Raw genomic sequence first — 14,834 nt, 5'->3', positions numbered from 1 at the left:
ATGGCAGTATTCCCACTAACTGATTCCAGTCAAGATCCCAGAGTCATCCTATGTGCCTACCATCCCCACCACAGTAATTAGATACCAACTATGAACACCCACAGGCACCTTGCCACCCAAGTAAGCTTAAGAGCTTTGGAAATATCAATCTTCCTTCTCTTCTAAGCATCAATTCTATTACCAGTCTGGCCCCTCCTGGTATCATTCAGGAGACCAACTCTTCTAGAGTTTTGACCAGTCAACTTCTGCAGGTGCTATAAATTCTATCTCTTCAGAAACCACAGGAATGGAAGAGCTAAAAAGGATGTTCTTCTGTCATAGTCTTTGGCACCTTCAAATTGTTCAACAGTCAACCAATCAAATATTTATTAAGCACCTATGTGTCAGGCAGGCACTGTGCTAAGCTCTGGTGATAGAAATGACAGTCCTTGCCTTCAATAAGTTTACAGTCAGATGGGGAAGACAAAATGCAACTATACACAAAGAAGTCTTCTATGCTAGAAAGAAAAGATAAAAATTTAATCAATGGAAAAGACATAAAAGAAGATTCATTACCATGTACTTTGCTGATAACACTTTAGGATATAGCAGTGAACTTGGACTTCAAAGAGATGGACTTACATCACTGTGTGACCTTGGGCAAGTGATTTCATGCCACAAAGTCTCAGATTACTTCTTAGATGACTTAGATGACTTTTGAGAAGGTCCTTTGAAATTTTACTGAGTACTCCATTTTGAAGTCTTAAGACAGTGTTTAGAAGAAAGGATTTCAGAATCCTATTTGCTATTTCATCGAAGGTCTATTTTTTATTATCATCCACCTGTATATACCAAGTTGTACAATATCTCATGTTAAAATGAAATGGGGGCTTTTTACCTTTATTTTTCTCCACTCAAACTGAGATCATCAAACTCATTTTATTTATTCTATATGAGAATGAATTTTGGATTATCTGTCAAGGAAAAAAAACCTTTGATTTCCCCACTGAGGTGCAATATTATTCTCATTTAATAATGAATTACAATTTTCTCTCCCACTTTGAGATTTCTCCTATTAAACCCACTCCTTCTGCTTCCTTGATAGTTCTCAGACATGGTTTAAATACTTAAAGCTCTGCTTTCAAGATAGTAATTTCTGAACCTCATTTTTAATGACAGCAACAGTTCTATGAAAGTTCATGTGTATGCCTTGCTCCTTGCATTTTACAAGCACAAAGAAAATTAAATTTCAGAGAAGGTGCATATCCAATTACTAGGAAATGAGTTACAACAAAATGGCAGCAAGAGCAGCATAATAAAGGCAACCTCAATTAAAAGTTACAATAACAAAACAAAGAAGAATTCAATAGAACACATTAATAGCTCATTTCAAAACCAAGCTTAGTGTAAGTGGTTTTTCATTTTCATATACATGCTAAAGAATCACTTTAGTTAACAAGAGAAGGGTAGAGGGACCTTCTCTTTGATGTATGGGAATAAACTAGAATTCAGAGAAGAACCATTTTACAACAAATCTATCAAAACACCATGATTTGTTCAGTTAATGTGGAAGCTCTCTGGACAACTTTCCCCAAATTACACATATACTGGGTCTCCCAAAAAGTTGGGTCTCCACAGATTCTAGGGGTAACACTGTGGACCTATAGACCCAAAGTCACAAACCTCTACCTGATTTTCCAATTACCAATCAACCTATAAGTTCAATGAACTCTAAGGAAAAGCATTATTCATTTTTAAGATGGTATAGTAAGAACATTAGTCATAATAGATTTTACATACATACAGAGAGAGAGAGAGAGAGAGAGAGAGAGAGAGAGAGAGAGAGAGAGAGGAAAAGACAGTTCCCAACTTCTGATATTGCTGGGGCTATAAGTTCTTTCTCTTTTCATAGTATCTTCCCATGGTTCTTGAGTGCAGCACCACTGCTGCATCAGCTGCTTGGCTGGGCTGCCACCGCTGATCCTACATATATTCCAATTCTCTTCTCTGCTGTCAGCATAATATTGCCTTCTATAAAGATACTTCCTGTCTTAAGTGAATGATTCTCTATGTTGCTCTGGAGTATGTGTTTCTGTTGCCCATTCAATGCAGTGTCTCTGACAAATCACATACAAATCCTTTCAAAGCTTCAAGACTGATGTGGAGAGAAGGGGATAAAAATCCCCTTCTTACCACCCAGTCATGTCAATCTGTCTGACATGCAAACTGCTAGACAGGATGCTTCCCATTCCATTACCAGATACTATGACCAGTGTGTTGTAGGAAGAAAGAAAGTGCAACCCTTTCCTCTCTTCCAGTAGGATTCTCACTTTAGAACTTCTCACAGACTTGACCATCTTGAGCTACTCAGTATTAAGTTATTTAAAGCCCTCATTGGTATTGTTCTCTTCTTAAACTTTAAGGTAAGTATTCAAAAAATCTCTTAAAGAGATTTATCTTTACAATAGGTTTAACACACCTTTTTAATATCTTTTAATTATGGGTCTTCTATATCAACTGAAGAGAGAGTAGGGTTCACTTACATCAATATAGATCTGTCTTTAAAAAGTACCACAGACTGCCTATATGTATGCATTTTTAAAAATAATATGTCACAAATGCATGTGTACTTTAAAACGAATGAAAAGATAATCCTATCTACTTAGAGAAGGAAATACATTCAGGGTGCCAGAAGGACTAGAAGGTACTTTGAAATTAGAATACATAGTGTACAGCATTAAAGCTACATGGGTGATGAGGAGGGGAGGAGATAGAAATCTCCTTTCTACATGGCATGGCTCTTGTGCAGTGGGCTTTCATTCTATTTAATACTCAAACTGTTGGACAGGATGTTTCCAATTCTTCTTCATGACCTAATGTAGGGGAAGAAAGGAAGAAAGAGAATCCTTTCCTTGAGACCTTGGGCTAGTCACTGAACTTCACTGGTTCAATGTCTTCTTCCATAAAGTGGATATGATAATTTGAGTTATCAAGTTTTCAAAACTGCCAGGAGGAAAAGCATAAAATATTAAGTAAATGTGTGTTATTTTGTCATTAAAATAGCTCATATTATTATGCAGGATATAAAAATATCAGTTTCAGATTCCAGTATAAATCTCTCAATGAAGAAAAAAATGAAACACATTTTTCAATTTGAAAGTTAGCTTCCTCTAAGATAAAGACTTCCAAATCATGCCAAAATACTGCTCTATCACACTTTAAAATTATATCAAAAGCCTATATTTTCTGGGAAGTCTTACAGTCATAAGACCTTCACTCCATGGTTTCTATACTATCACTACTGCTCTTTTTTGTATCTTTGCTGCTTTTCCCCTTTCAGATTATAAGCTTTTCAGTAAAGGAGATTAGTTTGTTCTAAAATGTCACATGTATTTAGAAAGAATTAAATGATATGAAGTACTAAAATGCAGGGATTTTATACCAAATAGTTCCTCTGAAATAGAGGACACATTAAAGTATGTACACACACAGAAACACATTATATAATATATATATATATATATATGTATAACTATATATGTGTATATATGTCTAAAAATTGATTAGAGTGAAGATGATCCAGCTGATGCCCAGGAATGACCATGGTACAGTAATGCCATGAAACCATATCAATCATGATTGCAGTAGTCTAGTCTTGAGGAAAAATATGTTTTGGTCATCTGAGAAATAGTAATTGGAGAGCCTACCCTGATACCAATATGATGGTGTCCGTTCTATAGATGGCATAGTGGAAAGAGCACTGACATGGACTTTGAATTTCTGGGTTTGAGGAAAAGTTCTAAAGGTAACCTCATCATCATGGAGACTGATTCAGCTTTGATACCCAGCACCCTCAGTTCTATCTCCCCTCTGATTGAAGGGCTTGAAGGTAGAGTAATAAACACCTCTGCAAATGCGCCTTTAGAGTGGACTGAATTTTCCAGCTAACTTCATTTCACATCAGTTACTCTTGGTTTCAACTCCATGAGTCCCATGGTCCCCACTCTGCCTGCACAAAAATTCTGGAGGTCCTTTTCCAGTTTCCCAGTATACTATGCCATAACTAAGTACTATAATGTAAGAATAGCAACCATCTTATTTTATTCTATTTGTATATCTAGAGCATAGGACAATATCTGCCACATTATCAGAAGTCAATAAATTCTTTATCATTCAAAGTACAGTGGATGTAGGAGTGAGTTGGCTTACCAATGAAAGTAACAACAGTAGTAGCAGTAGTAGCTAATATTTGTATAGAGTTTTAAGGTTTGCAAAGTGCTTTAAATACTATTTCCTTTTATCCATACTACAATTCTGGGAAGTTGGTGCTACTATTACCACCATTTTACAGATAAGGAAACCCAGGCAAACAATTGCCCAGGGCTACAGAACTGGAAATTGGAACATCTGGGTTCAAATCCTACCTCTGACACATACTGGGCTTGTGATTCTGGGTAAGCCATATAATTCTCAGTGACCTTGGCAGTTCTCTAACACTAAGTTGTGGAGAAAGCTCTGACCTCTCATTGCTGGTGGGAGTTATATAGTATGATATATAGTATTTTTTGTTAGTATCAGCCACACTAATACCCACAACAGTGAAATTATAGATCCTAAAATTATTTAGTGATTCTTTTTGGCCTACTGATCCCAATTCTAGTGCATTCTTTTTATTAACTCCTGTTATCTCTAATAAGAATTTTCAGAATCTTAGTCATTTATTTAATTTCAAGGGGAAAATTGCTGTTTTTTTTTTAACTCTGTTTAGTTACTGGGTTACCATTATAAATACTTTCCTGCTAAGCATCAAGACTAAAATACTTTAGAAAAGTTCCTATCATTGGGACAAACTATGATGGGTCTCCACAAATGCATAGAATGTATAATTCTATAAATATAATATGGGCGTATTCCTTGTAGGCATGGGAGCACCAACCCAACAATATTGAGTTACCTGAGCCGGGTAAAAGAGACTGGAAGTGGCATTTGACTTTGTCTTCCTGACTTCGGGTAATATATGACTCAATGTCCATTATACCACATTTTTCCAAGGTATTACTTCAAAGCAACTCTTGCTAAACTATGGGAACTTTACAGAAACTGACAATGGTAAACATTTATTTGGAAGAACTCTATAAAATAATTCAAACCTAATTATAAGATGTTTAGTAAAAGTTATGTTTATAGCTCAGGGAATATAAATATATGTTGACTTTATTGCATACAATGTACAATGAGAATACAGGCGTGTTTAGAAATATGGCTAAAGACAAACATTATATCAAGAACACTGGAGATCTGCGCAGCGTCTGGGGCGCGAGCGGCTGCTGCCTCCTGTCAAGGACACGGGGATCGACACCCTCACAGCCACAGCTCGGAGGAGCGCGAGCCCTCTCCGCCGCCCATGGCCTCCCCATGCCTTCCTCCATCTTCACCGATGTGCCCCTGGCGCAGCCCGTCCTAGTCTTCAAACTCACCGTAGACTTCTGGGACGACCCAGATCCCCTCAGGGTCAACCTGGGAATGGGAGCATATCGCACAGATGAGTGTCAGCCCTGGGTTTTGCCAGTAGTGAGGAAGGTAGAACACCTGATTGCTAAAAATGACTCTCTTAACCATGAGTACTTTCCTATCTTGGGATTGCCTGAATTTCGAACCAATGCTTCCCGCATTGCTCTTAGGGATGACAGCCCAGCCATCAAAGAGAAGAGGGTAGGAAGTGTGCAAGCTTTGGGAGGAACAGGTGTTCTTCGAGTTGGAGCTGAGTTCTTAAGCAGGTGGTACAATGGAACAAACAATACAGCCACTCCTGGCTATGTGTCTTCTCCAACCTGGGAAAATCATAATAGTGTGTTTAATGCTGCTGGCTTTAAGGACATCCGTACATATCATTATTGGGATGCAGCTAAGAGAGGACTTGACCTTGAGGGAATGCTGAAAGATACGGAGAATGCTCCAGAGTCCTCTGTCTTTGTCCTTCATGCCTGTGCACATAACCCCACTGGCACTGATCCAACTCCAGCTCAATGGGAGAAGATTGCCTCTGTCATGAAGCGCAGATTTCTGTTCCCTTTCTTCGACTCAGCTTATCAAGGTTTTGGATCTGGGGACTTAGACAAGGATGCCTGGGCTGTCCGCTATTTTGTGAATGAGGGCTTTGAGTTCTGTGCTCAGTCTTTCTCCAAGAACTTCGGGCTATATAATGAACAGGTGGGAAACCTGACCGTAGTTGGTAAAGATGGTGATAACGTTCTGCGTGTCCTTTCCCAGATTGTGCGTGTCTTGTGGTCCAACCCTCCTGCTCAGGGAGCTCGGATAGTGGCCATTACCCTTTCCAACCCTGAGCTCTTTAAAGAGTAGAAAGAAAATGTTAAGACCATGGCTGACCGGATTCTGTTAATGAGAGCTGAACTCAGATCTCGCCTTGAAGCCCTTGGTACCCCAGGAACCTGGAATCACATTACTGAACAGATTGGAATGTTCAGTTTCACAGGGTTAAATAGTAAACAAGTGAAATATTTGATCAGTGAAAAGCACATCTACTTACTGCCAAGTGGCCGGATCAACATGTGTGGTCTAACTACAAAAAATCTGGATTTTGTAGCTACCTCCATCCATGAAACTGTCACTAAAATCCAGTGAAGAAGCACCAACCCAACCAGCACCACCAAAGCTGCTGTCTGTCATGTGTGTGTATCCCCTGCTTGCACAAACCCATTATCTATTTAGTGTAATAGTGACAATCAAAGGACTGAAATGACTAGTGGTGGGATACCAGTTTTTGAACTGACATGTTTTGAGATTGCCCGGGATAAGGGGCCATTTGGAAACCCATGCAGAATGAACATTTTTGATTTAAAGGCAAAAAAAGAAGAAACCCCATACTATTTTGATTATTATGTTAGTTAAGCATGTTGACCCACCCTCCTTCAATCAGTGTGTTCATAGTTCATTTTCTGCTGTGTGAATGTTGTAAAGGATAGATCATGTCAAATCATTTATTCCTGGAGCAAAATCTAACCCCAAAGATCAAGTCAGCAGAAGAGCTGTGTGATTATAGCCAAGAGAAATGCCATTAAAAAACAAACTTTAAAAAAAAAAGAACACTGGATACAGAAAAACTAATTGCTATTTCTCCACTAATAATATCTTATATAGATTATTTCTGCACATAGCTAGAAAAGACATATATTTGCATATTTTTCTGTAGGGGGAAAAAAGACAGCTTTCATCATTTTTTTGCTTTGGATAATTTTATCCTAACATGAATTTCATGTTAATTGACTCCCTCTACTGGTCAAAAACAGCACTTTTCAAAAAACCTTACTTTTTTTATTTTCAAAATTTCTATATGCAATCTAAACTCTAAAATTTTTCAGTTGCTTTAATGAAGTGAGTAAATGTCATTTAATAATATAGAAACTGACATTTTAATTAATACAAAGCTTAGGTGATCAGACATTGACATTCTGAATTAGAACAGAATGAAAAATAAAACTTGACTCCTACAAATCACAAATAGGAAGTGCAACAGATTCTTGTGCTGACATAAATAACAAGAAATCTTGCTAATAAAATGCAGAGAAACCTGTTTATACAAGGAAGACATAATTCACAAGTTAAGGGTCCTAAATACAGCACTGAAACCATTACTTCTTGCCATAAAAACTCAAGTCTTCTAATTAAAGATGACTGGAACATAAATAACATCTGATCAGTAAAAGAAGAGACTGAAATACATTTAAAATATTAAAGGAATTATTTGGAAAACAGAAAAATGCAACATATTTACTCAAAAGTATTTTAAGGAGAAGGAAAATTAAAGCATAAAGTATTACAAATTATTTAATTGAATTTTTAGTAATATCTCCTAAGGGATTTTGATCTTTCAAGATCACCTAAGGAGAAAACAAGAAAATATACACCTAAACTCCTTGCATTCTAGAAAAACAAAGTATAGCATTTGTAAAGACACTAGGCATTACGCTAGAATGTATGATACATAAGTATAATAGATTTGGCTTTAATCAATTAATAGACATGCCAAGTACCAATCTAGGTGCTGGGAAAATAAAGACAAAAATGAAGTCACCCCTATCCTAAAGAAGTTTGGTAATGCATGTATATGCACATGCATGTGTAAATATGCATATATATTGAAATGGTGGGTAGGTGTGTATTTACACACATATATACTTACCCACACATGCATTTAGGTATATGTGTTTGGTCAGATGTATGTATGTATGTATACATATATGTGTATGTAAGTGTGAGAATATCAGTAGGTGTATACTTTTTTATCTATACCATAGTCAAATATATAAATATTCACACATACACTATACATGCATAAATTTTGTTTTTGTTCAATCATTTCAGTCATGATTGACTCTTTATGACTCCATTTGGTATTTTCTTGACAAAGATATGGAATGGTTTGTCATTTCCTTCTACAGATCATTTTACAAATAAGGAAACTGAGGCAAACAGGATTAAGTGACAAGCACAGGTCATACAGCTTATAAGTGTCTGAGACTGGATTTGAGCTCAGATCCTCCTGACTTTAAGGCCATCATACTATCCATTGTGCCACTTAGCTACCCTATATATTTATATGTGTATGCACATATAATTATATTCAATGTATATACAAAATAAATAATTTGACAAGAAAGCTACCAGCAGCTTTGGTAAAGTAAATCTTTTCCCCATTTTTCAAATACATATACTTCACTAAACTATTTCAGTGACAGCTTTTTGTGATGTTTTAAGGTTGGGAATCTTGCCTCAAAAACTAACTTGCTTGTTCACATTAGTTATGTTTTTAAATGTGCATTTAGCTATATAATATATTTAATAGAATAATAATAATATTATGGGCTACAATGAAGTATTTTCTGGAAATTATCTTCGACAAGTGCAGTATCATCCTTTTGGTCACTCCTCCAACTTACATTCACAGGTTAGATTCTCTAGTTGTTGGCTACCCCAGGTTCAAGATACTCGGCCGATCTACACTTTTAAAATATTTTCTAGATCATGAGCCCTCACTGATGGATTTATCTTCAATTAGTTAGCTAGCATCATTAGATCAAAGCAAAGACATTTACTGAAATGATATACTAAGTGACAACATAAGACATGTGAATCTTCCTCATAAACCTGGGATTCAGTCTCCTAGAAATACAGTCATTGAGAAGAACACAAGCACACAGAATTCGTAAGTGAAGAGGCACAGAGGAAGCCTTGGTCTAGTCAATGTGTTTTGACTGCTGCTCCATTGGTCACTCCTGGATCTTAGGCAGATGGCCACTGCTAACAGTCATCTGAACCAATGGAGGATGAGAAGTGGAGAAGAGAGAAAAGCATGCCTGCCCTTAGCTACCCTCCATTAGAAGCACAGGCAAGAAAACACTGAATCTCAAGATTAGGTTCCTCTTCCATAAGTGATTCTTCTTGAAAACAAGATAGCATTATTCAGGACTAATTGAGGCTAGGTGAAGCAGTGGATAGAGAACTGGCCTTGGAATCAGGAGGATGGGAGTTTGAATCTAGCTTCAGACATTTACTAGCTGTGTGACCTTGGACAAGTCACTTAATCTCAATTGCCCAGCCTCCAGAGCCATCTCTAGTCATTCTGATTCATATCTGGTTACTGGACCCAGATAGCTCTGAAGGAGAAAGTAAGCTGGTGACTTAGCACAGCTTCTTTAATTCAAATCCAATCATTGTGCTTGTCATGGCATCACCTCTCTAATGTTGTGGTCTTCTTCAAAAATAAAGGACAAAGGAACATTATTAATAATTCCACCATTTCTCACTTCTTCACACAAAGTTTTTAAAACTTCAACTATCTAAAAATGGTCTTAAAGGCTCTCAAGAGCAGGATGTTTCTTTTTTGATATATATCATTTAGCTGATATCCATTCTGGAAGAGAAACTAAATTTTTAAGACTTTGTAATAAAAATGAAATCATCAAGAAAGTATTCTCACTTCATCATAACACAGCAAAACTCTTTGCCACCTGGAAAAGTCCTTTTCCCCATCTTAAAGTGTTTTCTAGATAGGGGAAAAAAATCAAGGCTAGGCAGAGAAACTACATATAAGTGTTTTTCACATACACATATGTGAAAAAAATGATTTACAGACTGTTGATTTTATCATTTAAGAAGAAATGGTCACTCCTTTTTAGACCATATCAATGTTTCTGATATGCTGCTATCTTCAGTAATCATAAAGTCAAGGGCATTGGTGAATTAGAAAGGAGGAATAAGAAAAGTAATGGCAAGGCCAATTCTTTCTGCCATCATCTCACTTCTGGGACTCTGAAAGGACCTTCTTGGCCCTGCTGTTTATCAAGGAAAAATAAATTATTCATGACCAAATGTGAATACTGATCAAATAGCTTAAGGAAGCTAGGTTTTTATATACCATGACTGTCAGCAACATAAACAGGTCAGAAGTAGGAACAAGAAGAAATCCTTCTACCTGTACTCCCTGCTGGCTCACAGATGTTTGATAGGCACCATACAAAAGCATATGGTCTCCAGTGACCACACCCATCTCAGAGTTTGCTTCAGAAACTGGGAAAGCAAGAATGTGTAAGCACAAGAGAAAGAAGGAATGGCAGCCGCAACAATAAACCCCGGGGATGTTTGCTCTTACCATACAACACTTTCATTCTAATTACAGTTTAAAGGAAATTAGTTCACTTTCTATGTTTGTCTAATTTTTTCCAGGTAGTTATCCTGAAAAGAAAAGGCATCTTATTCCTAATTTGGATCCTTGCTGGATCATAATCCAGGGAATTCTCTGCTATCCATACTGGAATTCTGCCCTTTACTAGGAAAGATATATCTCCCTGGGGATGGTCTCTAAACCCAGAATTTTATTTTGGCTGGCTGTTCATGAGATCAGGGTCACCTCAGTAGGGACCCCATTATTCTGTCTATAGGTAGCAGGATTGTAAACAGAATTGACCTGACATATTTCAGGGGGGGCAGGGGATGGGGGCAGTCTCTGGGGAAATCTGATCCTAAGCTAAGCCAAGCAGAATATTGTTTGAATGTGTTGCTATAAAGATAGAACTCAAGAAAGTCTCTCACTCTCCTAGGACAAGAATAGAAAAATTACAGAAGCAGATTTTTACTTTATCAAAATAAACTTAGTCCCATTCATCACTAATAGGAAGGACTCAATAAGTATTTGTTTAAATATGTATTAAATAAGGATTGGTACAGGACTGTAATTTCATAGAAAGAGGAAATTCTCAAATCAGAAAACTCCCTCTATCAAATATTCAAATTTTGTCACATCTTTCTTGCTAGGTATGTGTGTGTATGTATATTGTTGTACTTTATGCCACAATACCTTGGTGAAGAAAAGTCAGATTTAACAGTAAAATAGCAACCTGATCCTTACCCTAACAAAATGTTCCCATCTTAATCAAAAGATCATAGACCTAGAGGGTCTAATGATGGTTGCCTTGTACTCTTATATTATAAATTTATAGTACAGAGCTGAAAGAAGCTCTGGAGATAATCTGGGCTAACTCAGTTTACTCATCCATGTTGTTGTTCTTCTTCTTCTTTACCTCTTTTAACCATGTCTGACTCTTTGTGACCCCTTGTAGGGTTGTCTTCATAAAGTGGTTTAAATTTGCTTTTCTAGCTCATTTCTTACAGATGAAGAAACCGAGGCAAGGGGAGTTAAGTGACTTGCCCTGGGTCATACAGCTACTAAGTGTCTGAATCCCAGTACATAGAGCAAAGAATTCCCTCGGTAATGGTCCTAGAGGCCCAGTCTCCTCATTTTCAGATGGAAAAAGCTAAGGTGAAACAGATTAGGCAATTTGCTTTAAATGACACACCGTTTCAGAAGCATCATTTCAGAAGCAACCTTTACTCTTTCCTCCATACAGTGTGTCCTCTTTCTTCTTCCCTCCTTGGAAATCACCTCCCCAAGTCCACAAGCATCTATTAATTTCTTACTATGGGTCATGCCCTTTACTAAGCAGTGGGGAAGCAGAGTCAGGAAAGAACATGGTTTGACCCAATTATCCATGGCTAGATGGGTTTATGAGCACAGGGGACCTTCAGAAACTCAATATCCCAGTCAGATGGAAGTTAAACACATCAGATTCAGGGCTACCTCTACTTGCTTGGAAGACCCTCCCCATTTCTTCATGACCCAGTTCAAATTCCATCTATGAAGAATTAATTCAAATACCCAGCCTCACATGCCTCTTTCCTGAACTCCAAGAACAGCAAGAGTCTGAAAAGATCCTTGAGAGTCATTTAGTCTCCTGCTACCTTGCATTGTTAATTCATAGGACCATAGATTGAAAGCTGAAAGAGATTTTAGAAAGCATCCAATCCAATTCCCTCATTTTATAAATGATAAAAGGGGGAAGATGTGACTTGCTCAAAAGTCTCACAAATAATGATGGTTGCCTTTTGCTCTTATATAATAAATTTACAGTTCAGAACCGAAAGAAGCCCTGGAGGAGATAATCTAGACTAACTCCTCGTTTATCCATCCATGTTGACATTGTTGTTCTTTGTCAGATTTAATCGTATCTGATTCTCTGTGACCCCAATTAGGGTTTAGCATTTGCTTTTCTAGTTCACTTCCAACAGATGAAGAAACTGAGGCAAAGGGAGTTAAGTGACTTGCCCAGGGTCACACAACTACTAAGAGTCTGAGGTCATATTTGAACTCAGGAAGACAAAGCTACCTGACTCCAAGTCCAGCACTCTATCCACTGTATCACCAAGCTACCCTGCTTATCATCCACAGGTGAGTTTAATTAAAAAAAACCTCACAAGTAGACTAATCAAGACATCAACTCAGACTCCTTGATTCCAAATCCAGTATTTTTTCTTTTGCATGATAATGAACACTTAAGTGTCACTTAAGTCAACTTTTTAAACTTGATTAAATAAATCATGCAACAAATCCCTTTCCCCTCCTCCACTAAAAAAGTTACTGAAGAATGACTGTAAGCAATACTTCATATTCCTAGATACTAGGGTTACCCTCCTGTTCATAGATGATATTTATTTTGTATATATCATCTAGATTCTCCCATTTATATGCTGTTTACTCTCTAGAAGACAAGTAGGGATCATTTCATTTTTGTCTTTATATGTCCAATATGGCACCTTCCAGAATGAAGGCATTTAATATGAGACAGATCCATTCATCACATTCCCCACATACACACATTACAGTGAGGTGTTAATTACTTAAAAGAAGAAATAGTTTTGGGACAGTTTCATTTTTTTTCAGCAGTCTTCATATTTGCTTGCTTTTATTGATGCCAATCTCACTAGTTAAGTACCAAGCAAAATAAGTAAGTCCTTAATGCTTGTTAACAATTGTCTAAGAGGATTTGACTTTGACCAGATTGTGTAGGTTTCTCCACCTTTGGTCTGATCTGAATCTGCTGAGTCAAAACAACATATTATAGTCAGGTTAATAGACAGATGGAGAAATACCCCCTTGGAACCACAATTTACAAATTGTGGTTTACTATGAATTTCAGTTTTAGGATCACTCATACATAAAAGTTGCAAGTATATAAACTTTGTCTCTGGTGATCTATTTCTTCATGGAAATGTTTGCCTGGATCCAAATAATATACAAATGAATTTTTAGAACATAATTGGTATTGGTAAACCATTGGTAACCAAGAACCACTTTATTATAATCAAAGAAAATGCAATTCATATCACATACATAGTACCAGAGTCCACTAAACTAGGAAACTTAAAAAAAGAAAATTATATATCTGGAAGTTTGTAGACAGAGGGCAGTATGCACAAGCCAAAAGTACAAGTAGACAGCTACAGACTGATTTAACTTAAAATAAAAAAAAATCTTGCTGTCTTTAATTAAATTAAGGTGACATCTTTGTTGGAAATGGATTCATAATCTCAACTCTTCAGTTGGATAAAATGAGGATGACCTCTGTAAATTCATATGACTTCAAAACAAGAGGAAGCAGTTTTTCAATATATTAAAAAACATGATTTTGGTAAGATGTTAATCCTTTAAATCAATAAACAGGTGCATCAAAAGTCAATATTCTTTGATAAGAGAATGTCAACTGGAGTATAAAAAAGTAAGCAGTCAAAAATGATAATCTTCTCATGCAGTCATATTGCAAATGTGGAAAATTTATTACCAAAGTAATTTATGCTGAAGCTCAAAGAGAATTAAGAATTAAATCTTCAGCAGATGATTTTGAATTGATTATATAAGTCTGCCTAGGAAAGTAGAACATTCTGGTAAGAAGATAATGCGCATTAAAGAGTAATTAGAGAGGCCTTTTTAAAAACTATAACTTAAATTTTAAGTACCTAATTAACAAATAAAATTACATTAGCCTAGTATAAAAAATACTTATTTAACTCATGGAAAGTGGGATATAGAAATTCCCTACGGCTTTTCAAGTTGGTTGATCCTCAGGTACTACTGAACCAGAAAAGAATTAAGAGTTACTTTTCCATTAAGAACAAGAAATGCAAAACTAATACATTCTCTATGCCATGTTCCCAAAACAATTTTTTTCTTTTTTAAAAAATGGAAAGGTGAAAAGTAAAATTATAATCTTTTGTGAAAAGATACAAATTTATTTTTTCTACAGGCAATTCTTAAATTTAACAAATAACTTGGGAATAGCCCCAAAGAACAAATGTAAATCAAATTCAGAGCCTTGCTCCCGGACAGGGACAACTTCTCTTTGTCAATCCATATCACTACAGAATGAAGGACATGATGATGATAAGAGATGACATCTCATGTGTGCAGATACTGAGTGGCACCCTGCTCACAAATAATAAGCATA

At 36.6% G+C, this 14,834-nt stretch overlaps 2 protein-coding genes across 2 annotated transcripts in view; one reads left to right on the top strand and one right to left on the bottom strand.

Moving 5' to 3' along the window:
• GRIP1 (glutamate receptor interacting protein 1) overlaps nt 1–14,834 on the bottom strand; it is a 739,827-nt gene that overhangs the window by 382,747 nt on the left and 342,246 nt on the right. The window lies entirely within an intron of this gene.
• On the top strand, nt 5,380–6,677 carry LOC141514983 (aspartate aminotransferase, cytoplasmic-like). Its single transcript, XM_074226196.1, is given in 1 exon segment — nt 5,380–6,677. A coding segment is annotated over 1 exon segment (1,227 nt). The 5' UTR covers nt 5,380–5,394; the 3' UTR covers nt 6,622–6,677.

This window comes from Macrotis lagotis, chromosome 2, assembly GCF_037893015.1.
Source record: "Macrotis lagotis isolate mMagLag1 chromosome 2, bilby.v1.9.chrom.fasta, whole genome shotgun sequence".
Lineage (NCBI taxonomy): Eukaryota > Metazoa > Chordata > Mammalia > Peramelemorphia > Peramelidae > Macrotis > Macrotis lagotis.
Note: the sequence above shows the minus strand (reverse complement) of the source record. Positions and strands in the feature narration are given on the sequence as shown.